The following is a 26731-nucleotide window of genomic DNA, read 5'->3' on the forward strand; positions in this document are numbered from 1 at the left end:
CCATGAAGCGCTTCCTCTTCATCAGATGTAAATATTTTACAGTCCTAGCTTTCGTTGGTTGCTGCTTAACATTCATGTTCTCTTCCTCTGGAAATGACGAAAAATTGTATAGAAACCGAATCGCCTCCCTGACTAGAATGGTATCCGACATGCAGTCATTGCTGTCTAGAACGGGACTCTCAGCTGTGGTTGGAATGGAAGTAGTTATTGAGACAACTGCAAAAATAGATTTTCTCCTTGTGGCGACAGAGTTTGATAGTCTTGACTATCGAGATTCATATATTGCTCCTAATATTCGTGCTGCTATCGGAAAGGTATGTTTATAGAGAAGTGTCAAGGCATTTTTTCATGTTTTGTGTTAAGGCATGTTGACCCTGATTTATCTCAAGTTGTTACGCGACATTTTGTTCTTTTCACCTCTATTTGTTTCCAGCTATTGGTTATGTGGGCAGAAACAATAAGTAATATTCGGGTAAACTAATAAATTCTGGTCGAACAAGCAAGATAAGGACTTGATTAATGAAGGAAAGTTCCTTCTTAGCTTCGCATCCAGCTTGAAAAATATTTACCCAATTGCTTAAAATGAAAGAGAAAAAGGTCCCCGAGCATTTGCAAAACGCTTAGCAATTTCATCGGCTCAAAAATTGCCCTTAACATTTGTTTTTATTTTGGAATCCTAGAGATTTTTACTTCTAATTTTTACTTTTATTACTTCGTTTCCTCGGATTGGTTGTCAACAGGATATCTGGGGAAGAAAATATGGGGGAAAAGGTTTTGAATCAACCATCGGTATAAAGTATAGAGAAATACTGAAAGTGTACAATTTATGCTGGAATGATATTCGATGAGGAATGTTTATTGATTGTGGCACAAAATGTTTATGTCGGTGTCTCGGGTACTACAGGACGTGTATTGCTGTTTCTTCCGGTGTCCTCTCAAGGCTATCAAGGCAGTTTTCAGGATGGTGAAGGAGAGCTTCTTCCGGATATAGTTCATAGTGTCCGCATACGTACAGTTCAGCTTCTCACTCATTTTTTCCGCCAGTATAGCATGATATCGCTCTGCCTCCTCACCCATGGCGCCGTTGGTCGCAAAAATCAAGGGGGTAAAAGAGGCATGCTCTACCTGCAGAACGCGGTCGTTGTATTCGACTTTTTTCCGATTCTCATGAGTCTTTAGGAGTGGCTTCAGTTTTCGGTTCCTATTACTTGGAGCGTTCGGGTGTGTGAAACGGACGTCAAGAAACATTTTCTGCAGCGGCGCCCAAAAACCTCGACAAGAAATATCCAGTCTTGCATTGTCTTCCAGATTGCTTCCACTTGCAAGTTCTTCATTTCCCGTCAATTGGATCAGACCGGGCTCAACGCTCACATCCTTGCACACGTTACGTAAAAAAATATTGAAGAAAATATTGAAATAGGGGAAAAAATATTGAACTATAACTACTGGAAATAAAAAAAGGATAGCCGGTTGCTCTGCAAGTTGCACAGAATGATCCGATCAGATTAATAAAACTGCAAAACTTTTTTTCAAAATAGTGTTGTTTTTAGTGCGTGGCGTGATTAGAGAATGATACAAACGCGTAGAATATTAGCGTATTAGACCTAACTGGCAACGTTCATTGCCCTTAAAAATGATTGATAAAAATCGAAAAAACGATTTTCTTTTTTAAATCAAGTGTACTTAACCGGAAAGCCTAATTAAAAGTTAAGTTTTACTCGATAATGAACGTTACTCGATCGCTTTACTCGCTCGAAATTGATTTAAAACTCAAAGTTTAAGGCCAGCTTTTCTTGACACCAGGATAATTTTATGACCGTTTCCTAATGTGCTTCGAATCATGACTGAAAGGGCTTGAATGTGATATATCACTTATCCAATTCCTATGATTTATTGTGGTATCTAACGTTGGGCTGAAAACAACGAGAGTCGACCGCGGTTCAAGTTGACCAGAGTTTTTTGACCATACCATATTTACGCTTGCGATTAGCAAGCGTTATCAAATCGGAATATAGCCTTTTTCGTGTTAACAACTTGTTTAACAGAATCACTTGGTATCTTGGTTCATAATGAATTCAAATTTTCAAGCGTCTCCGGTACACGTAGTCTGGAGGTAACGAATACGTCTGAAGCGGCAAAGGTCCTCGCTCTTGTTGTTTTAGAGGTTTTGGCATTTTAAAAATCCGGCTGAATCGAAATTTGACTTTACATTAGTTGTAATTATACCTCATTTTTTAAAAGTTTCGTTTTTTCTAAAACATTTTTTGTCTTTTTATTGGCTAAATAGGTTTCGGCTTAAATAAATCGACCTAGTGGCCTCTCATTGTGAAATGTGGGGATTGAATTGCGTGTGTCCGCAGGGGAAAAGGGACATCAATTTTTTTCATTAGTTATGAAATTTTTTGAGTTTTTCCCAGACTATTTTCTTCTTCCCAATTGTGACCACCTGGAAAAAATTGGAAGGAGGTTCAGTGCAGTATCATATATCGGTACTATTTATTCCATATTTGGATTCTTAGTTGATTTTTAGTAAAATGAAAAACATTCAGCGAAGGAGATAATCTTTGTTACCATAACGAAAAGTGGTGTGTTAACTTTTATTATAGATGAGACTCATTCATAGTTTTTTTGGTGGAAATATAGACTGCACGTATCAAGCTGAAGCCCTGAATGTTCAGACTACCTTTCGTGTATTCGAATCTGGCCAGGACCTGTTTTTTTGAACGGGGAAATTCTCCGTTTCAAAAAAATTGCCGGTTTATGATTTGTCTGCTTATGTGTTGTCCGCTTACTTGCCACATGCTGTATGCAGTTTTCAGTGTACTTGTTTTTCAGGTTTTCATTTGCTCTTTCAATTTGTATTTCTACTAACTTCGAATTCGTTCAATTGCCTTTTTTTAACCTTTGTAAATTTTTTTGATTTAAATTTTTTCGTTCTAATTGATTTCTGTTTATATTTCATTGGCTCACTTACCTAACTTTGGGTCGTTCGGGCAAACTATAGTTTATATGCTTTTCTCCGGATCGCATAAAACGTTGAAAATCTTAGATTAGAATTTATGTTTTTCATGGCAACAATTTTTTTTGCTCGAATGTTTTCAAATTTTCATCAAACGCCGTCGAGTGTGTTTCTAGACGAGTTTTCTGCAAATAGAGCATCATTCAAGACTAATTTAGAATTTCATTAGTTGTAATTTTGAACATTTTTCCATTCTCTTTGGATTTGGTTGCTTCCTTTCCTATCTGCTAGCTTGCAATGCTATTTTTGTGGTATCTCAAGTGATGCGGAGCTCTGCTTCGTCTCTGTGTCTTAATAAACTACAAAAATGTTTGTTCTTTTATCAGTTACCTAGAGTTTGATAGTCTTGACTATCGAGATTCATATATTGCTCCTAATATTCGTGCTGCTATCGGAAAGGTATGTTTATAGAGAAGTGTCAAGGCATTTTTTCATGTTTTGTGTTAAGGCATGTTGACCCTGATTTATCTCAAGTTGTTACGCGACATTTTGTTCTTTTCACCTCTATTTGTTTCCAGCTATTGGTTATGTGGGCAGAAACAATAAGTAATATTCGGGTAAACTAATAAATTCTGGTCGAACAAGCAAGATAAGGACTTGATTAATGAAGGAAAGTTCCTTCTTAGCTTCGCATCCAGCTTGAAAAATATTTACCCAATTGCTTAAAATGAAAGAGAAAAAGGTCCCCGAGCATTTGCAAAACGCTTAGCAATTTCATCGGCTCAAAAATTGCCCTTAACATTTGTTTTTATTTTGGAATCCTAGAGATTTTTACTTCTAATTTTTACTTTTATTACTTCGTTTCCTCGGATTGGTTGTCAACAGGATATCTGGGGAAGAAAATATGGGGGAAAAGGTTTTGAATCAACCATCGGTATAAAGTATAGAGAAATACTGAAAGTGTACAATTTATGCTGGAATGATATTCGATGAGGAATGTTTATTGATTGTGGCACAAAATGTTTATGTCGGTGTCTCGGGTACTACAGGACGTGTATTGCTGTTTCTTCCGGTGTCCTCTCAAGGCTATCAAGGCAGTTTTCAGGATGGTGAAGGAGAGCTTCTTCCGGATATAGTTCATAGTGTCCGCATACGTACAGTTCAGCTTCTCACTCATTTTTTCCGCCAGTATAGCATGATATCGCTCTGCCTCCTCACCCATGGCGCCGTTGGTCGCAAAAATCAAGGGGGTAAAAGAGGCATGCTCTACCTGCAGAACGCGGTCGTTGTATTCGACTTTTTTCCGATTCTCATGAGTCTTTAGGAGTGGCTTCAGTTTTCGGTTCCTATTACTTGGAGCGTTCGGGTGTGTGAAACGGACGTCAAGAAACATTTTCTGCAGCGGCGCCCAAAAACCTCGACAAGAAATATCCAGTCTTGCATTGTCTTCCAGATTGCTTCCACTTGCAAGTTCTTCATTTCCCGTCAATTGGATCAGACCGGGCTCAACGCTCACATCCTTGCACACGTTACGTAAAAAAATATTGAAGAAAATATTGAAATAGGGGAAAAAATATTGAACTATAACTACTGGAAATAAAAAAAGGATAGCCGGTTGCTCTGCAAGTTGCACAGAATGATCCGATCAGATTAATAAAACTGCAAAACTTTTTTTCAAAATAGTGTTGTTTTTAGTGCGTGGCGTGATTAGAGAATGATACAAACGCGTAGAATATTAGCGTATTAGACCTAACTGGCAACGTTCATTGCCCTTAAAAATGATTGATAAAAATCGAAAAAACGATTTTCTTTTTTAAATCAAGTGTACTTAACCGGAAAGCCTAATTAAAAGTTAAGTTTTACTCGATAATGAACGTTACTCGATCGCTTTACTCGCTCGAAATTGATTTAAAACTCAAAGTTTAAGGCCAGCTTTTCTTGACACCAGGATAACTTTATGACCGTTTCCTAATGTGCTTCGAATCATGACTGAAAGGGCTTGAATGTGATATATCACTTATCCAATTCCTATGATTTATTGTGGTATCTAACGTTGGGCTGAAAACAACGAGAGTCGACCGCGGTTCAAGTTGACCAGAGTTTTTTGACCATACCATATTTACGCTTGCGATTAGCAAGCGTTATCAAATCGGAATATAGCCTTTTTCGTGTTAACAACTTGTTTAACAGAATCACTTGGTATCTTGGTTCATAATGAATTCAAATTTTCAAGCGTCTCCGGTACACGTAGTCTGGAGGTAACGAATACGTCTGAAGCGGCAAAGGTCCTCGCTCTTGTTGTTTTAGAGGTTTTGGCATTTTAAAAATCCGGCTGAATCGAAATTTGACTTTACATTAGTTGTAATTATACCTCATTTTTTAAAAGTTTCGTTTTTTCTAAAACATTTTTTGTCTTTTTATTGGCTAAATAGGTTTCGGCTTAAATAAATCGACCTAGTGGCCTCTCATTGTGAAATGTGGGGATTGAATTGCGTGTGTCCGCAGGGGAAAAGGGACATCAATTTTTTTCATTAGTTATGAAATTTTTTGAGTTTTTCCCAGACTATTTTCTTCTTCCCAATTGTGACCACCTGGAAAAAATTGGAAGGAGGTTCAGTGCAGTATCATATATCGGTACTATTTATTCCATATTTGGATTCTTAGTTGATTTTTAGTAAAATGAAAAACATTCAGCGAAGGAGATAATCTTTGTTACCATAACGAAAAGTGGTGTGTTAACTTTTATTATAGATGAGACTCATTCATAGTTTTTTTGGTGGAAATATAGACTGCACGTATCAAGCTGAAGCCCTGAATGTTCAGACTACCTTTCGTGTATTCGAATCTGGCCAGGACCTGTTTTTTTGAACGGGGAAATTCTCCGTTTCAAAAAAATTGCCGGTTTATGATTTGTCTGCTTATGTGTTGTCCGCTTACTTGCCACATGCTGTATGCAGTTTTCAGTGTACTTGTTTTTCAGGTTTTCATTTGCTCTTTCAATTTGTATTTCTACTAACTTCGAATTCGTTCAATTGCCTTTTTTTAACCTTTGTAAATTTTTTTGATTTAAATTTTTTCGTTCTAATTGATTTCTGTTTATATTTCATTGGCTCACTTACCTAACTTTGGGTCGTTCGGGCAAACTATAGTTTATATGCTTTTCTCCGGATCGCATAAAACGTTGAAAATCTTAGATTAGAATTTATGTTTTTCATGGCAACAATTTTTTTTGCTCGAATGTTTTCAAATTTTCATCAAACGCCGTCGAGTGTGTTTCTAGACGAGTTTTCTGCAAATAGAGCATCATTCAAGACTAATTTAGAATTTCATTAGTTGTAATTTTGAACATTTTTCCATTCTCTTTGGATTTGGTTGCTTCCTTTCCTATCTGCTAGCTTGCAATGCTATTTTTGTGGTATCTCAAGTGATGCGGAGCTCTGCTTCGTCTCTGTGTCTTAATAAACTACAAAAATGTTTGTTCTTTTATCAGTTACCTAGCACTGAAAAATCGGGCCTCTGAAAAGTCTGGATTGATAAATCTCCGTGACATAAGGTGATACCCGAGATTATTGGTTGAATCCTTGTCTCCTGATATTATTATAAAACTTTTTTTCTTTGGTTTTTGTATGTGGAGTTCAGCTTCCCGTCTGTTTGATTGCTATGTTAGTAATAAAATTTTTCTCTATAATTTCAAATGAAAGTAAGTTGGAGTTAAATTGTTCAATATCTGCGTTCAAAATATAAAGTTGTTTTGAAAGTAACAATTTATTTTGGAACTGAGTTTATTTTTTCTTAAGCGCTCACAGTATTTTGTTTTAAAGCTTATAGTTTGAAGTAAGCTTTCTATTTTTATTTCAGTTTTTTCCTGACCTTTTGTTTGTAACGTGGATTCAATTCTCTTAATGGCCTTTTTTGGTTTTGGTAAAATGAGTGGATCTGAACGAACGCCTAGACTTATCATAGTAAAAGCAATGTAGGTACATTTGTCAACAGTTTTCCTCTTTAAAATGAGGATGCAAAAAAAAATCATTTTTGAAGTTTTCCCAAAGTTTAAGTTCCAAGAAGGCGTTGAAAGAATTTTTGATGAATAAATTTTACTGGAGTATGACGGCTTAACTTGAAATAACAGCTTACTTTTAAGCTTGCTTTATTCGCTCGAAATTAGACAGACAATCAAAAATTTCGAATAGGTTTTGCTCGACACTGAGAAAATTTTAATGTCGTTTGAATCGCGCCTGAAACGTCTTTAATATGATATATCATTCGAACTATTACGATGGTTATTTGTGGTGCCTGATTAAGAGCTAATGAACGTGTTTATTTAAGAGTTAATTCACTTTTTCGTGCTTTGACTTTTGATTTTTTTTTGGTTCAATCAATTTCCTTTGTTATAATGAACTACCACCCCCCCCTTCTCCTCGGCACGCTAATGGTGTGCAGGCAAAACACTCGTTACTCAGGATGAGATTTTCTCGAAAGCAGCCTAAAATACTTTCATTTGTTTGGACTGGAGCCAAACTAGCATAAGTAAGTATAAGGGAACATATTAAACAAAGCTAATTGTATCAGGGCGAAGCCCTGAATGTTACGACTGCCTTTTAAGGACTGTGGAGCAATAATAACTTGAAAAAATTTTGATTTTTTTTTACTTTGGATCATTTTTCAGCTATCCAAACTGCGTCACATTTTGAATACTTCAATTAGAAGTAATTGTTGCAGCGAGACCTAGAAAAATTCTAGAAAGCAGAATTATAAAAATTGATAGATGATCAGGGATCTGATCTTGTTAACTATTCCCCCTTTGCATTAGGGCTGCCAATTCGTTACGAATGTACTAAATTTGTATAGGCTGAACTGTTCAATTTTTTCGTTAGAGATGGGAAATTCGTTACAATTACCATAAGGATGAAATAGTTAACAAGATCCGATGATCACTAATTGACTATTTTCAAACAAACAAATTTTTTACTCAGTTCTTTTTTTGTTAGTTCAAACATTTCTATGCCACTAATTATAACGCCCTTCAATTTTTTTTATTTCTTTTTCTTAAGAAAATATAATCAATGAGCCTACTAACCTGTGATGTCCATTTAAAAAAATAAAAATTGAAATTGTTGAGAAAATAATAAAAATTGTTGGCATCAATTTAAATTTTTCCGTAACTATTTAAATTTTCCTTTAGAAATTTGAATTTTTCATCAGTTTGTTTTTTCGCAATTTTGTGAAACGAATTCCCAAGCAGTTTTTTTGGGCACATCTATTTGGTACAAAAATTCAGATTGTCGTGAAAATTTCCGCGGAACTGTGAAATGGGATGTAAATTATCATGAGTTTACTCTGTACTTTGGCGGCGGATCGAATACCTTCGGAGCAAATTTACTTTTTTTTTCATTTTAAATTGTTCGATTTCAATTAAAATTTTTAATTTAAATTGAGTGGGCTCATAATTTTACGTTCAAATTAATTTATATATATTTTTTTAAATGCTAATAAATGCTGTGATCATTTTTAAATGATCACAGCCACTAGGAGACAGTAAAACCCAAGCAAGGTAATTTAGCGTGTACTTTTCTGGTAGTTTCTGGTCACGCGACAAATAAGTTGTAACTTTTCTTTTTTTCTAAATAAATGGGGTCTTATGCACTGAACGGCCAAAAATAAATCCAAACTAAATGAAGGCAAACTCCACTATCGTACAGCAAAATCTGTACGAAACATGTAGTTTATTATACTTGCGAATGCTGGTGTATTTAAGAGTATTGAACGTAGTGAAGACTCTTATTTAGGTTTTGTGATTTTTCAGGAAAAGGTCTTAAAATGCTCTAATAACTACAGCTGTGCATTCATTCATATTATTGCATTTATGAATGCACTTAGCCATATATGCAATTTTTGAGTTCAATTGAAATTCATCGGCGGAAAGTTAAGTAAATAGCACTCTCGAAATATGAATGTGGAAATGGCGCAAAAAAATGTTAACTATTTCTAGTTTCTAGATTTCTAAAAGTAGAATTTAATTTTTAGACTTCCATCGGAACTGTTTTTTTTCTGTTTAATTGAGCTCTATTTTTTCCTGTTGCTATCGTGGTTATTCCGGCTTAACAACTTAACCTCAGTAAATATTATTCTGATTGACAAGCAAAGCTTTTTCAACGATTTTTGACGCAATCGTTCTTTTGTTTTTCCATTAGCGGCTTTAATTTTTGATTCAGTCTAGTGGTTTTGCCTTAGATTATTTTGTTCTCATTGCTGAAAGTTTTTGTTCTTTGTGGATTCAAGCGAAATATGGCGGAAAAATTTTATAGATCAATTTTGTTTTCGGCAAAAGTTGTGTCTACTTTTTTTATTGTCGGTCTAGATGCCGCTAGGTAAATGACTTCGAATGCTTTTTTAATGGCAGTGATTGCGTTTCTTGACATTTTTTCCCAATGCTATCAGACAAGATGATGTATCGGAAGTATTGTGTATTGTATATGTACTTTAAAAACAAGGGTTATCAGTTACTGCTATTTTTTTTAAAATAGGCCAATAGTTTAACCGCTCAATTTGTATGTTGAAGCTTGCTTCTGTTTGAGTCTTTCATACACACGTTGAAATAAATAGCAAATGGTTTAAATTTTTTCGACAAACGTGTCTTCATTTTACTTGTCTTATGCAAGTTGAGTCGTACATATGGAAGTCCAACTCTTTCGCCTTCCTTAACAACCTTTCTAATAATGTAACTCGAATATTTTCGGGATTTTCTATTTAAAACCGATTTTTTTCTTTAAAAAAGTAGTTAAATCTAGAAGCCTTTTTAGGAAAACTGCGTCATAGAAAGTGAAACCAGTGGAGCGGATATTCAAGTAGTGGATTTGTACCGAAATATGGACATCGCCAGTGCTCAATCCGGACACTGGATGGACAAGGCTATCAATTGGACGTGGGATAGTGAATCGTTCAAGCAGCGAAAACTAGAGGTCATTATGATGCCACATTCGCATAATGATCCTGGCTGGTTGAAGACATTCGAACAATATTTTGAACAAGACACGAATGGCATCTTAAATAACATAGTCAATTTTCTGGAACAAAAAGAAACGTAAGCTACCCTAATTTGTTGTTTATGGCTGTTCTGTTGTGATGTAGTTAAGATAAGTAGGTTTTACATGTAGTTTTTGTTTACCGACCGAGTACTGTAAGTCATTCATTATTAACTTTTAAGCAAATAACCGTTGATTTTGATACATGGATATTTTCCCCGTTCATGTAAATGGATTCGATTGAGTATCAAGGATAGTTGAACATATGGAATTTATTGAGGCTTTATGATTTCTTGTTTTTTAAGGAGAAAGTTCAGTTGGGCTGAAATATCGTTTTTCTCCATGTGGTGGGAGAGAGCTAACGACAACCAGCGAGCCCGAATGAAGGCTCTGGTAGCCTCGGGCCGAGTGGAGTTCATCACTGCGGGATGGGTAATGGAAGACGAAGCAAACACTTACCTATACGCTATGGTTGACCAGATGATAGAGGGGAACCATTTTATTAAAGATCACTTGGGAGCCAAAGCTAAATCAGCATGGTCAATAGATCCTTTTGGTCAGAGTTCAACTGTGGCTTATTTGCGAAAGCGAATGGGATTCTCAAACATGGTGATTCAAAGGACACACTACTTGGTGAAAAAGTACCTGGCGTCCAAGAAGAATCTGGAGTTCAGTTGGAGACAGAATTGGGATCCAAGAGGAGACAATGATATGTTCACGCATATGATGACATTCAGCTCCTATTGTACCTTGGATCAATGTGGACCGGATAAACCGACATGTTGCCAGTTTGATTTCGCCAGAATGGCATCAGGACAAACGTGGGGCTGTCAGGGTAACAAGCCCGTTGTAAGTAAAATTTTGGGATGAGCTAAATTGAACATGCAAGCCAGTTTCCGTGCAAGTAGCTCAGAATGTTCTGGCCATTCATAAAAAAATCAAAGAGTTTTTTTTTCAAAGTCGTTTTTGCGTGTTCTGAAGAAGCGTGAATGAGACATAATCGCAACAGTTAAGTTCGAAAAATAAATAACAAACAGAAATGCAAAAATATTTTTAAAAAGTTTTTCACTACTTAGTTTTTCATGATTTTTGCGAAAGCAAGTGTCTTGTAATCGAGAATAAAGTGTTTCATTATATTTGCGAGAGCAAGTGTCGTGTAATCGATAACTAGACTTTTTCCGTAAACAACTTTTCATCTCTTCTTTGTCTTCTCTTCTTGCCGTGTCTTAACAATTTCCAGGTTTCTTTCCTACTTGGCCTAGGAGTACGGCCTTCGCTTTTGCACTCTTAAGTATGGTATTCGAGTATCGGTCGGACCTTTTTTTCAGCATGTAATGCAATTGAAATTTATTTTTCGGTAAAGTTGAGTTGTCGGACTCCCGTTTGTCTGCTCAAGTTTTGTTGTCTAAGTCGCCACATCACGGATTTTGTTTGTGCTGTAAGCAACTTTATTACGGTGGCTAGTGCAAGTGTTGTTCATTCTACAATCTGGGGGGACTAGAAAGATAGTTTTTTTCATAAAATCATTTTTTTTTCGGTTAAACTAATGTCTGTTCCAAGATTGTCGGCTTAGCTGCCTCATCACTGATTTTTCTTGTGCTGCAAGCATTTTTCATTGTAGTTGCATGTGTAAGTGTTGTTCACTCTAGCTTCAGGTGGGACTTCAAACTGCAAAGGTTTTTGGTTATAAGACCATATTTTTTGGCTCAACTTGGGTCTGCTCAATGTTTTCGGCTTTGTTTTCTCTTCGTAAATTTTGTTTCCTTGTTTTTTTAATATTAAAATGTCTGGTCTGTTTGTCTAAAATGAACTTCTTTCTCGAGATACACCAACTTTTAAATTTTGAAAGGCCTAGTTTTTAACTTTTTTTATTTTTCGACTTTTGTTTGTGTTGTATCGCAAGTGATACGAAGCTCCGCTTCGCGTCTGTGTAAAACCTAGTCGCGCACTTAATTTGCTCGAAATTAGACCAAAATTTCAAACTGGACAAATTTCTCAAACTTTTTAATGTCGATCAAACAACGATTGAAAGTGCTTTACGATGATATATTACTCGACATATTCCTATAATTTTTCATGTTACTTGATTTTACGCGAAACACAAAAAACTAAACAAGGTTAGCTGGTTGCTGTGCAAGTATCACAGAATTATCCGCTACCACACTCATAAAAAAATTTACAATGAGTTGTTTTTCTTTTTTCATTCAATTAGTGTCGTTTTTGTGTGCGATGAAACTGTACAAGCGCACAGAAAGTGATTGATTTAGGCATAATCAAAAACAAAAAGTCATAATATGAAAACGATTTTGAGAAAAAGCTAAAATTTTAGCTCAATAATAAAAAATAGTTATAGAAAATTTTCATTATCTAGCAAGCGCTAAATAAGGCTTTCAAAACTAGTTTTCTTGTCAGTAAGTTCAAATTTTTTTGGCCTAAATCACAAGTTTTTGTACAACGAATGTTAGACTAATACTTTAAATTTCAAACAAGTTTTTTTTTCGACACTGGGACAACTTTTTGAATGTCAAATGTCCTTCAAATCACGGCTTAAAGGGCGCTATTATGATATATTACTTGAACCTTTCCCATTATTTCTTGTGGTACCTGATTTTGCGTGAAAAAAAATTAACACACATTGGAATACAAAGTTCCTCTTCATTTTTAATGGTCGGGACAGAAAAAGAAACAAAACACTCACATGAATACAAAGGTCCTCCCCATTTTCAATGACGGAACAACGATTCGGTTGGTGAGTTGCAGGTATATGGTTTTATGATTCAATGGGTCAGTTAAAAATTTATGTTTACATTTCAGTGGTATTGAAATGACTTAGAATTGAATATATATCAATCAAGGCTTGAAAAGTGGTACTTTTATTTTGGACTTATATCATTAACCTCCTTGTTGTTTACAGTTGAACAGCTTTGGTAAGTAAAAAGAATTTGATCTGATTTGACTGTTTGCTCAGCATTTGCAAATCGATGTTGCTTCCTGTCTGCTTCTAACAAATTAACTGAAAAATAGTAACTCTAGAAAATCTACATGTTTGTATCTAACTGCCTCCTTGACTGTCTAACCACATTTTATTAGCCTGCTTGATTGTATTTCCTAGAGACAAGAAGGTTAAAGTTTTGATTGCTGGCTATTCTTTAGGTGGTCACACCTTATAACGTGGCAGAGAGATCGGCTAAGCTGGTGGATCAGTTCAAAAAGAAGTCGACTATCTACCGGTCCAATGTCATTCTGGTGGCTGTTGGACAAGATTTCTCGTGAGAATTAATAAATTTTCTTTGAAAATCTGAGATAATGTTTGCTTCCCAGAATCTCTAATTTCTGTTCGAGTATATCTTTTGGTTTTCAAGCTTAAAAAATAAGTGTTCATTTTGGTATAGATTTTGAGCGTCGTATACAAATACAATCTACCTCCTTATTAGATGCCTGAAGTCTGATTATTATCAGTGAAAATATAAGCTTTTTTGACACATATTTAGGTCCAGTCGCGATTATTTACATATAAGGGAAAGGACCAGTAATGAACGAGCTAATCAATTCGATGCGGAGAACCCCTATTGTTAGGACCTACGTACTGTTTTTGTTATTTTTCCGGGCTGAGAATTGTTGGCTCATTCCGAAGCAATCAGAGAAGATCATGGTGAGCGTCGGACCACCGATGTTTTGGTTGAGAGACAGACTATTTGAGATGTCAATAAGATGGAAAAATTCAGATTTTTTTTATGGGTTTAAGGATAGGATTTACGGGATAGGATTGTCCAGATATTGTCTTCTTTCTTGGTACAAGCTCTCTTATCTCAAAAGAAGGTGGAAGGCTTTTTCGAGTAATAGCACTGCAATGCGGATGACGACAATGGTTTTAAAAAGTGTTACATTTCTTACAATGAGGGCCTCTTATATTGCCGATGAGGATCATGATGATAATAATGTGGATGTTACAGGTTCCGGACTGTGGGTGAGGCGCGCCATGTGTTTGAGAACAATGAGATGATAATGGACTTTGTGAACTCACACCCCGAGTTCAACACCCACATCAAGTGGGGCACTCTGAGCGACTACTTCGAACTTGCACACAGTCGTCTGCGCCCATCTGATATACCACATTTGAGGTTAGTTGAGTTCGAATCAATGTTATGGCATGGAAAGCAGTTTGAAGATACAAAAGTATACCAAGAATGTATAATTTGTTTCAAGCTGCTACCGTAGATGCCACTGAGGTAGTCGTAGGAGTTGCAAATCTTTCGAACAAATGTGGCTGCTGAAATCCTTTAGCTTCCAATTTTATACTTGCATGATTTTTCAAAAATTAAAAAAAAAACTTAGATCTAAAAAAAACTTTTGGTGGCGTGTTGTAAATGTAATCTCAGGAGATTTGTATCTTAAATTTAAATATGACTGCTCAGCGCGTTTTTTCCTAGATATGGCGTTCTCATGATTTTTGAAAAACTTACAAAAATGCATATTTTCAAAAGCAGCTTAAATTTTGAAAATGTCGGCTTTTTTTGTCGGGTGATGTCAAGTTACTACCAGGAGTTGCAGATGTCGCCTCAATCCTAATTTCAGAGCTCGAATTTTCTTAGTACTTGCAATTGATGTTTTTTTTTCATTAAATCAGAATTAAACTAAGAAAAGAGTCTGATTTTATAAAAATGTCGATTGATGACAGCAAATGATTTACGTACGGGCTAATGAAAATAAAGAACTAAGTTGAAGGAAATCCTTTTTTTACTTGGTGATGCTGTAAATTAAATCTTTGTCAATTTTTTTTATTATAAATGGAGTTGTATGCTGTCGGCCATTTTTGGGTTTTTTAAGAATTCCAGTACATGAAGATTTGACCTGACCAGTGACAATTTAAAAAGAACTTTTTAGTTAAAATTGTTTAGGTCGTTCAATGTTTGAAATAAAAAGTGTTGTTGGATATACCCGTCTATTGCTACGGTTGCATTCATTTTGGTGTATTTTTATGTTTTTTTTTTAAATAAAAGCTATGTTTACGTTCAATAATCTGTTTGAAGCAACGGAGGTGCTTTACTCGCTGGTAAAAATTAACTCGGTGTACACATGCTGAAACTCCGTTTGGTCTGTTTTTATAGGTTCAAATAATTATCTTATTGAGTGTAAATTAGTGTGTATAGTGTGCTATGTGTTGTTATAAAGTAGAAAACATGATTAAGTATTGTTGATGTTTTAGTGGTGATTTCTTCACCTACTCCGACAGAAATGATGATTACTGGTCCGGCTATTTCACATCTCGTGCCTTCTTCAAGAAACTGGACAGAATCCTCGAATCCAGACTGAGATCAGCTGAGATAATATTTTCAATGGCAAACATGTTTGTGCAATCGGATAACAATGCAGTAGCTAATTTGTGGGAAGGGCTGGCGACAGAATTGATGGGTAAGCTGACTGTAGCAAGACGACATCTGGGCTTGTTCCAGCACCATGATGGAATCACGGGAACCTCAAGGGTAAGTAGTTTCGCATTGAGAAAGATTTTGATCGAACTCTTGAGTTGAAATTATGAATCAATATGCAAAATCTTTTTGTTGAAGCTTACTGTAAATGAAATAAAACCGAAAAAAATGTTTTCTTGCTTTGGTTTTGATGACTATTTGTTTTACTAATTTTATTCAAAATACCGAATACATTTTAGGATCCTGTTGTGATTGATTACGGCAAAAAGTTGTTCCAAGCCCTCGCTTTCGCCTCCGAAGTTATCACTCAAAGCGGACAATATTTGCTGCTATCTGGAGATCCTCTATACGTTAGTAAACATGCACCGAAGACCCTGGAAGCATTCGTGATTGATGAGTCCAGAACAGCACCGGAGTCGATCGAAGGAATCCATTTTGTGCCTATGAAAAATACGAAGGCAGGGAAGATGAAAGAAGTTGTTTTTTACAATTCGCTTGGATTTCAGCGACAGCAGATAGTGTCGGTTTTAGTCGATAGTCCAAATGTAGAGGTACAAAGTTTTCAGTATTATAAACTGAATAAATTATTTAATTGTTTGATTTAACTTTAACTTCCTTAAAAGATTGTTCAAGTGAGCAAAAAATGTCAGCAATCTTGAAACCTATGATTCGCAAATATAGCAAAATCAATATGAATCCCAAAAAACAGGCTGTTGTTCAAATGATGTGCGTAAACGATGTCTAAGCTTATGTGTTTTCAGGTGCAGTGTCACAAAGGTTTCAATGTTCATGCTCAAATTGCACCGAAATGGATGGCAGAAACTTCTTCGTGGACTATCGAGTTAGACCCAAATCTATACGAGCTCTGGTTCACAATTAATACGAAACCTCTCTCTTTGACAAGATACTTCATTGTGGCGAGAAAGAAGCCTGCTAGAAAAGCGACTTCAATATCGACCTTGTATGCGATGAATGTGGTAAAAGAAGTTGGAGAGAAGTTTCCTGCTAGCGGTTTCCAGATCGAGAACACGGAGCCAAAAGAGTTTAAGGTGAGAATCATCAGGTGTTACAAAGCATCAATGAACATGAGATTCAGTTACAGTCGTGAAAAGTAAGATAAAATGTTTTCAAATGTGCGGCAGCATTAATACTGGATGTTGAGTTTTTAGCAAATAGGATTGGCATGTGTTGCTCCATGAGTTTTTTTTGCATTTTTTGTTTTCGGAATTTTTGAAGCATCACAGCGATGCAATATGAAGGAAAGCTAAAATAAATACTTCGAATAGAGAAATGAGAGCTTATCAAGATTTCCAATTTTAAGCTCTCAAACTACCACTACATTCTGTCATTCGGAGAGAACGGACTACTCAAATCGATCAAAGATCGCAACACAGAGCGAGTGATAAATGTGGGGCTGAGTTTCGCTGCCTACCATGTGAACAGGGGTGGGGCATACCTGTTCTATCCCGGAGGACCCCCAAAGCCACTGCCCTCACTTGCGCCTCCGGTGGTGGTGGAGAAAGGTCATTTGTTCAGCCGGGTGACAGTGATGTTCGATAATGTGATGCACTCAATTAGAATTATGAACTCACCAGGCATGCTAAAACCTTTTTTTAACCGATTCTCTGATTCTATTTTTTTTTCAAAAGGCACGATATTGAGATATTGTTCACAAAAAACCTCAATAGCGGAAAGTTTTATTGTTAAATGTGAGGCAACATGAGTAATAGAAAACAATTATGAGCAAATTTTTTTTTGTTGATTTAAGTATCGGAGCATTGTGTGATAGTACGATGCTACTTTTTCTCCAAACTTTTGGTGGTCCTTTTGCCAATAATGCCTTTTGCAAATTTTTGTCACGGCAAAAGTTTCACTAATTTGAGGCTATTTTTTTTTCTTATTAAGAGTTATGAACGTAGTGAAGACTCTTATACAGGTCTTGCTGATTTTTTTTTCAGGAAAAATCTTAAAATGTTAAGAATGCACTCAGGTTTTTATGCACTCTTTGAGTTCAATTGAAATTCATCTGCTGAAAGTAACGTAACTAGCACTCTCCAAATACGAACGTGGAAATGGCGCAAGAAACGTGAACGATTTCTAGTTTCGAAAATGGAATTTAGTTTTTTAGATTTCCTGGGGAATAAAAACTTTGCTGTTGATCCAGTTTTCTCAAGTTTGATTAATGTTATCAAAAAAGCACTAATTGTAAATGGTTCTATAAATTCAAAGAGTTTAAAGGGCATCTATTTTTTTTCTTTAAAAGTCGAAAGATGAGAGTTTTTCAAAAAAAAGTCAGTGTTTTTTTTACGTTTATTAATGTTTTCCAATCTTCGATTGGCTATGTTTTCACTTTATAGAGCTGCTTTTTTGTTGTTTTGTTGCTAACGTTGGCAAGGCGCAGCTTTGCCTCTGATTTTATTGCATCAAATGAACTGAAAAAAGCCATTTTTTATAACACTGTTAACGACACGAGCGTAGTGTGGTGTGATAGTATGATGCAACTTTTTTCCAACCTTAGTTGCAAATAAAAGGAGTACTTTTGGTGGCACTTTTGAATCTGTAGGCTGCTTCATGTGTTTTGGCTTTTGATTAGTAATAAGTTAACACAGTTGACGCTTTTATAATTCGTTGATTGAACTGGAAAAAGCTATTTGATTCATAGAACAGTATCATAATTAAAATCCCATTTCAGAAGTTTTTCAACCCGAAATTTTTCAGCTCGAGATTTTCGAAATGCATATTTATACGCAATTTAGTTTAGCACAGTCTCTTTTTGTTACATGCAAAGTTATTGTGGTGGCCTTTAGTTTATTACTTTCAAATTTATTACCTGCAAAATTTGTGTTTTTGTGCATTTTAATGCTTTCATGCGTCCGAATCTTCGCCCCTTTCGTGCTCGTGTTTGCGAAGCCTCAGCCTGACATTTGTCAAACTTTGATTTCCGAATTTTTCCAGCTCAATATAAATCGCGAAAGTTTTGAAATAATTATTTTATACACTAATTGGCTTTGTACTTTCTATTTTATTACATTCAATTTAGTGTGGTTGCCTTTAGTTTATTACATTCCGAATTATTACATGCAACATTTGTGTTTATGTAAAATTTGAAGCTCCCTTTTGCCGCTTGGCTTTGATTTCTTTAAGCGTCAGTGGCACATTTATTTAGGGCTGCCAATTGGAAAACACGAATGTCCGAGGGCTGTGAATTATTTCCCGTAGAGTCCATTGATTTTTCAAATCTCATTAGTTTTTTTCGTTTCGGACCATTTTAAAGCTATTTTTGGCGTTTTTTCGCTGGTGTTTGCGAAGCGCAGCCTCGCATATGCATTAAATTATCTTTTAATATTCAGGTTCGATAACACTTAATTTTGAAGAGTTTTTTGAAGATAGTTTCTTCGTACTCTAGGGCTAGATGGCTACTCGATTGCTGTTTCAAACCTGGTGGATCTGCGAAAGACTAGCAACAGAGAACTGACAATGAGAATAGATGCGACTGATCTGATGAAGATGGACGACGGGGAAGTGAAGAAGACCTTCTACACTGATCTGAATGGGTTCCAGATGCAAGCCAGGCACTATCACTCCCAGTTGCCACTGCAAGCGAGTTTCTACCCCATGCCTTCACAAGTATGCTGAATGAGTATCAAGTATCTTAATAGATTAGTTTGCTCTTTATTATGATTTTACTATTGTCTGTGGTATTTACCTTTGCGATAAGCAATGGTGTTTCAACTGGGTGCTAGATTTTTCCCGCTCAGAATTGTGTTCACAGAATTTACACGTGAAAGGGTTACACGTCATTTAATTGCTGTTTACACATGCAGAGCATAGTGTGCTAGTACGATGCAGCTTTTTTCCACCCTAAGTCGCAAATAAAAGTGCTACTTTTGGGGCGCTTTTAAGCAGGAGGCAGCATGATCAGTATTATACCATGTACTTCAACATTTGATTAATAATAAGTTATCACAGTTGATGCTGTTTTAATTCATCAAATGAACTGAAAAAAGTTATTCGTTCCATATAACAGTTTGATACTTAAAGTTCGACTTCGGAAATTTTTCAACTCAATACATTTTGCAAGATTTTTGAAATGCATATTTTTGGAGCAATAAGAAAGCATGAACGTCTGAGGACTGAGGATTAATTCCCATTTATTTTTCAAAATTCACTAGTTCTATTTAAAGCTACCGTGTATAAATTCAATTTAAATTCAAATTCAAGGATCGTTCTGCGCAGATGGCAGTTGTAACGCCCATGCTTGAGGACGACAGAAACCGGCCTTCGAATCCGTTCGGGACCTATATTTTATAAATGACAATGTTTTGACTACTTTATGCTATCCTCTGTCTGCTTATTTTTTTCGGCTTTTTTCCCGAAGAATGGACATTTTTTGGAGGTTCATCTTTTTTTTCTAACATTGCGAATGCTATTTGTAGTATTTCTAATGTTGCAGGTAATTGATTTCCTAGTTTTTTTTGAGAAAAAACTGTTTCGTGAAGTTTTGTTAATTTTTGATTTGTTGATTTATCTGCACGTTGTAATAGTAATTCATTTTTTGTAGCTTAAGTGGTGCCTGTATTAATTTTGAATCTCAAATTGGCAAGTTAGGATCGATGTGTCTGTTCCTGATGATTGTCTGAATCAGTGGTAAATTTAAATCCTAATTGGACAAAACATGAATAGTTACACATAGTGGAGTTTGGGTTCAGATGATAATCAATGGAGTGAAGGGATCAGCGAGAGTGACTCTCCACTCTGCACAGTCTGCAGGGGCAGGTATCACCCCAGAAGGATTCATCGACATCATGCTTGACAGGAGACTCATGCAGGACGACGGAAGAGGAGTTCAACAAGGTTCGCGGTAGTAGTTTTTTGCATTCAAAAATCAAAATTAAGTGAATTATTTTCTTCAGTTTTTAATGCTTGCGATTAGAAAACGTTATCGACTTTTTTTAGGTTTTCAAATGGCGTAAATATAATAAATTAATCATTTGATAGGTTGATTTATAGTCAATTTGAGTTCAGCGTCTTATTCTGCACATTTGGTCTTAAGTCCATACCTGGTTATAAGAAGTTCGAATCCGGCCAGAACCTATTTGCAAACTGAAATTTTGCCGCTGGAAAAAAATTAATTGTAACCTATTTTTGACTTCTCATTTTTTGTCGACTTGGTTGTCACCTGCGCGCTTTTCTGGTGATTTAAGCAATTTTCTCTGTAATTTTGAATCCGTTTGATATATTCCTGTTATGGTGCACGTTTAAGAGTAATGAAAGTAGTGAAGACTCTTATATAGGTCTTGCTATTTTTTTTCAGGAAAAGTCTTAAATTCATAAACTCCTCGTCAAAAGTCGATTTTGAAGTAAAAAGCTCACCGAGTAAACATTTTGGTTACTTTGTTTTCAAACGCAATCCTCTCAAGAAAATTGAGAAATATTTAGCACAATAAAAATGGATTAAGATGCTACTTGCATTGTTGCTACTTGCAAGAGCCATGATGCTACTTGCAAAAGGAAAAGATCAATGATGGAGCGTACAAAGTTTGAATACGGATTTTTAAAGCTCAAATCATCTGAACACATAAATTAGCTTTGTTAGCGCATGGCTTAACCGAAATTTTATATGCTTTTTTTTCGAGCGAGTATTTCTCTTGAACGCGTTTTTTATGTCCATGATTTGAATGGAGGGTTAATCGATGTCTGAACTTGTGAATGAAAGAATTGAAGACCTTGATTTAGGCCTTGTCGTTTTATTGTTGTTTAAAAACAAAGTCTCAAAAGTTTACTAACGAACTAATTTTATGCGAGGTGCAAATTTCAATTATTAAATTGATTTAACTGCAAATTCTGAGGCTTCCTGAAAACCAGAAGGCTGGAAGCCCATAGTTAAAGATCATGGAATAGACCAACTTAGGTTCTGTGACGTTTTTTTTTTTATTATTTAAAGGAAAACGTCGTTCACACTCAAGTTGAGTTTTCGTGGTTTTCTCATTTTTGAAATAGAAAGCAAACAATGATATCATAATAAAAGTAATAACGGCGTTGAAAATATGATCGAATTCTAATTACACTAGCGTCAGCCTAGTGTATCATTAAAACCTTCTTTTTTTTCTAACCCAAGTCGCAAATAATGGTGCCACTGTTGAGGCACCTTTACAGCTTTTGATTGCTCCTGCTTTGACATTCGAATAGTAATAAGTTCACTTAGTTGATGCATTTTTATTTTATCAAATGAACCGAAACAAATTATTTGTTTCAAACAATATAACAATAATATAAACTCGATTTCAGAAATTTGCTAACACAAAATATCTCGCAATTTTTTGAAATGCATAATTTATATATAATGTGGCTTTATGCGTTGCTATTTGTTACATGCAAAGTTATTGTGGATGCCTTCAGTATGTGAAGTTCCAAATTATTACTGGCAAAATTGTGTCTATTTGAATTTTTTGCTACTTTTGCTGAATGGCATTGGCAATTTATTGGCATATGTAGCTGGTTTATTCGTGACTAGTGTTTGTCGTTGGTTAAGTGTGCGTGGCTGAGTGGTTAAGCGTATGTGAGATTCAAAATTTCTTGATTGAATTAGGTCGCAGATCGAATCCTTGACTTAGCCGAATTTTGCTAATTCGAGGCTTTTTTCTATTTTTCTTATTGCTATTTCTAGAGCTGCTTTTTTCGTGTTCTCGCTAGTGTTTGCGAATCGTAAAATTATTCCCAAGCAAAGCTTATGAAGTTAATCATGCCAAAATTTCAAAGTTTCTGACTGAAATTCAAAGTCTGTTGAGTCAAACGTATCAAATTTTGGTCGGTAGATGTAGATTTTGTGAAATATTTTTTGACCGAGCGATTTTGAATTTCTGGAAAAGTTTCAAACTATCATTTTTAATGCTTGAGGTGATTACAGAACAAAAAACTGCGTAGAAGAAATAGTGAATTAGACATATTCGAAAATTTTTGCGTGGAAAACAAATGTTGTCGAATGTCTGATTGACTATTTTTTACGCATTTATTTGTTCTGTAATCACATCACGCACTAAAACGACACTGTAATCACATCACGCACTAAAGAAGTTTTCTTGTAGTTTTTATGAACGTGGTCGGAACATTCTGAGCTACGTGCACAGCAACCGGTTATTCTCGTTTTTCTGTGTGTATCTTATGTCGGTTAGATGCCATATCGCGATTTTTTTTTGCTTTAAGTTTTTTTCAATTTAATTTCAAATATAGAGCTTTCTAAAGTCACTTTTACCAAAGCGTTATTTTTACAACTAGTTTTTTTGAATTTATCATCCAATTGCCTCCTTGCTACCCTTATTTTTTGTTATGAGTAAGTTTTGTATTAAGCGAATCTTCGAAAAGTTTCGACCAAAAAGGAAAAGAACGACCAAAAGACCATTTGTTTACTATAGATGGAAATACCACCAGGTCATGGCGGGATTGCATTTAACTTTCCTCGTTGATTTTCGGCCTCTTCTTGAATGACGTCATTACATTTTCATGTCCGGGTGACCAGATTTCAACTCAACTCGAATCCAGTAGTCAATGAAATAGTGAGGCTTGGTGTAAGTAGATTATTATAATGGGCGGGACAAACAACATGTTCGACTAATAACAACGAACCCGTATATCGTCCCTTAAAACGGTCGATAAAATTGAGTTCTTTATCAACAGATATCTAGGCGTTGGGTGAAGTTTTATGGGCTTGATCAGTTGCGAAGAAAAATACGACCGTATTCGTCGATTGAACAAAGCAGATATAAGACTGCCTCGCTATGATCTGCTTATCGTTCCATATGAACGGAGTATCCATTTTCACAGGCTGAAAAACTGGTTCCGCAAACTTGTCTCAGATGACGTCTTTTTTCTTGCACCAGAGGGTCTACCAAAACTCTCGAGAGACTTCTGTAACTGTTTCAAGAAGTTTTGGAACTTTAAATTTGACTGTTCAATTTTTTTTAATAATCTGAACTCACCTTCAAAGGCAGGAGTGTCTTCTGCTTTTTAAATCGATTGGAAATTTTGAGCTAACTTTTAGAGTCAGGAGAGATTTGCGTTGCTTTATTTTTTAACAGACGTTTTTAAGCTCACTTCGAGAGCTAGTTCTGGCTTTCACTCCTCAGTGCTCAGTACTTGGTCGTATCAATTCAAGTCAACTTTGAGTATTGGGGATGGTTGTATAGTACACGTTGTTCAATGGCAATAATTTTTGGGACTAACTAAGCTCACTTTATGAGCTCGGGAGCATGTTCCAATAATCCTCTTTTATCACTTAAGCCCGGGATGGTGTGTAAAATTTTGGAATTTGGCTTTCATTTTCTTTTCTGTCTGCTAACTTGCATTGCTATGCTTGTGTGGTATCTCAAGTAGTGCAAAACTCGGCTTCACCTTTCTTTCAATTTATAAAATCTTTGTATCGCTGATTCTACGACATTTTGTAGGGTAAACGCCACATCCAATGGACCAGGATGAACCTTGAGGTTTTTAAAAACGCTTGAAATAAAAGTAGGGTTTTTGGTCGCCGAAATTATTCACCGTTTTTGGGTGATATACATTACAATAGTTGTCAGGTTCAAAAAGATGGATCGTTACTTGCTGTACTTCGAACAGTTTTAATAATTCATTTCAAAAGCCAAATATGTTGGTGAAAGAAATGTAAAACATTTCACCTGACAGAGTAATGTATTTACAAAATTTATCCTAGTAGATTGTACAATTGAGTGAAAATGAAATGACTATATGTATTATAATTTTTACCCTTGCGATAAGCAATGGCTGTACAATCGGGTACAAGATTTTTTTCCGGTAAACAACTTTGTCCACAGGACTTTTTCATCTCTGACGTGCTCAATTACTTGAAATTCAAATAAAACTACTATCGTATAAGTAGTAATTAGAAACAATATCATACAAGTAGTAATTAGTTAAAGCCTAATTCAGGTTTTAATTATCTTTTCAAAAAAGTCTCTATTTTTTTTCGGGTTGGCGGTTTTCTTCCTAGTTTCTCTCGGTTCATTTTCCGTTTTTTGAACCGCCATTTTTTATCTAATAGTTTTTTTTTATTCGGCAACTTTTTAAAGCATGGGTTTTGTTCCAATTCAAACAATTTTTACTATAATGAAAATTCACAAATTTGAATTTACCAAGTCTATTTTGAGTTTTTTTTTCTTTTTTTTTTCCCTAAATTATATATGTTTTAACATCTTCAGTTCATGTTATATCGACCCAGTCAATTTGTATTGGGTAATTTTTAGGGCAAAATATATCCGCATGCGATGCGATTATGTGTTTCAATTTGATGGGTCATAAAAACTTTTAAATTAAAGAAAAGTTTTTTGACAACAATTTTGTTTTCGGCTCAATTGGTTTCGACTCAAAGTTTGTCGCCTTTGTTGCCGCTCGGTAAATTCTTTCCATTTGTAAAGGCTTTTTATGAACTCATCCGATACAAGCGTGAATTTTTGAAGCTGTAGTTTTGTTCGACTTTCGAGTTTTTTTTTTCAAGTAATTTTTTCAACTTGATTTTTCAGAAGGTTTATTTGACTTGTCTTTTTTTTTTCATTCTCTGTGTCAAATTTAATACATACAATATACTCAATTCATGCAAAAATTACCCCCCTTTTGTATTCTACAGGTGTGAAGGACAATAAACTGACCCCGAATGACTTTTGGCTAGTGCCAGAGTTCTTCGACAACTCTCTCGGAACTGCACGAGATGCCTCTGATTACGCAATTAAACCGACAGTGATGTCTCAGCAGGCCAATTTGGCTCTTAATAACCCACTCATTGCTCTTTTACCTGCGGATGACAGCAAACAGGTGAACGAAGGTCATTCGGGCAAAGTACCTTCTCCAGGTGGATTTCAAGGTCAGGCGAAGAGTTATTTGCCATGTGACGTGCATCTACTGAACCTGCGGACTATGAACTTGGAAGAAAAGGAGGCGCTTTTGATTCTTCATCGATTGGTAAGTTAAATGAAAATTAATGAGAACGGTGTAATTAATCGTAGAATTTTTTTTTAATTTTCTTGCAATAATTTTTCAAAAGTGCGAAAGTTTTCGATTCGATTTTATGTTGTTTCATTTTTAAGAGTCGATGAACGTAGTTGAAGCTCTTATACAGATAATGATGATTTTTGTTATTTTTTTTTAGGAAAAGTCTTAAAATTTGTTCAGGCTCAGCTTTACTTTTTCGTGGTTTTTCAGGGTCATTCGTGTCGTGTAGCATCCTCAGGGAATTTGGTCCCAACCAATTGTTCGCTGAATAATGGAATAATAGACCTGACTAACGTGACAAAGGACCTGTTCAAATTCACGGAATATTCTTTGAACGGAATCCACAACTTGAGCGAGGCGCACCAGAAAACTATCCAGATAAACCCATTTGAAATCAATACTTATTTGATGCAACTGGACAAAAAATGAAGATGATTGGATCTATTGGGCTCGTGATTTCGTTCATCGAATGTCTCTTAAATATTACGCAAGAAGAGAAACCTAAAAGTAGTTGTCTTCAAAGCTAACCTAAACACAAGCTAATTTTTTTGCTGCCAAAATGGTTTAAAAAGACAGGAGTGGGCGTATAAATGTACAAATTAAAGGACCATGGTTTACGGCGGTACATATACCATATGCAGTGATTGATGGGTTTGAATTTTATTACTAGTGATCGTTAACATAATAGATTCGGGTTTCCTAATAACATTTTAGTTATAAATTGTATGATTGTATCTATTGTAAATAATTTTCAATATATATGGACGGGTTTATGGATTTTTATATCTTCACGTAGCAAAATGAGCGTTAATCTCAATGTTTAAGAGGCAAAAACTTTGTAGAAACTCTTTAAACAAGATGAACTCGACTCAATTTCAAGGCTAGACAGTAGCTGCACACTTTTTGTCCAAAATTTTGCGATTACAGTTGAATGTCAGTCTAAAAACAGCAACCTCCATGCTTAGAAAATTTATAGCAAACCGATTCAATCTATGAAATGAATTAATACTTCAAAGTTTCATAGCTGGATTAGCTTGCTAAAAAAAACTTAACTTTTTTGCTCTGTGAATCAGTTGGAATCATTCAAAAACTCATCGCTTGACTAGCTTGCTTTAAAAAAGTTTTCGCGAACTGGTTCGATCTATAAAAGTTAGTTCAAGTTTTTTAATCAAAGTTTCGTCGGTTGAATGGCTCCAATAGAACAATTTAAACGGTTCCCTGCCGGATTTCCTTCCTGAAAAATTCTGAAGTCTTTCAAAGTTTCATAGCTGGAATAGAAAAAAAGAGTTTCATTGCTTAGAAAAAAATTAATTTTTCGTTGACCG

At 35.5% G+C, this 26731-nt stretch overlaps 2 protein-coding genes across 2 annotated transcripts in view; both read left to right on the plus strand.

Annotated features, from left to right (window-relative positions):
• On the plus strand, positions 1-26285 carry LOC134842902 (alpha-mannosidase 2-like). The gene is made up of 13 exons (XM_063859425.1): positions 1-314; positions 9760-10040; positions 10287-10830; positions 13135-13250; positions 13935-14102; positions 15188-15464; positions 15650-15961; positions 16172-16459; positions 16732-17005; positions 18817-19037; positions 20120-20264; positions 25045-25376; positions 25617-26285. Exons 1-13 carry the CDS (start codon positions 3-5, stop codon positions 25833-25835), a joined length of 3489 nt encoding a protein of 1162 aa, XP_063715495.1. The 5' UTR covers positions 1-2; the 3' UTR covers positions 25836-26285.
• LOC134842939 (flap endonuclease 1-like) overlaps positions 1-26731 on the plus strand; it is a 323491-nt gene that overhangs the window by 197186 nt on the left and 99574 nt on the right. The gene's annotated exons all lie outside the window — the stretch shown is intronic.

This window comes from Symsagittifera roscoffensis, chromosome 3, assembly GCF_963678635.1.
Source record: "Symsagittifera roscoffensis chromosome 3, txSymRosc1.1, whole genome shotgun sequence".
In the NCBI taxonomy this organism is placed as follows: Eukaryota; Metazoa; Xenacoelomorpha; order Acoela; family Convolutidae; genus Symsagittifera; species Symsagittifera roscoffensis.

Excerpts from the sequence above, each read along its gene's own strand:
- LOC134842902 (XM_063859425.1), top strand. The coding sequence starts at position 3 with ATGAAGCGCTTCCTCTTCATCAGATGTAAATATTTTACAGTCCTAGCT. Across the intron at positions 10,831-13,134 it reads GTCAGGGTAACAAGCCCGTT|GTGGTCACACCTTATAACGT; the intron begins GTAAGTAAAATT and ends GCTATTCTTTAG. Across the intron at positions 16,460-16,731 it reads CGGAGCCAAAAGAGTTTAAG|CTCTCAAACTACCACTACAT; the intron begins GTGAGAATCATC and ends TCCAATTTTAAG.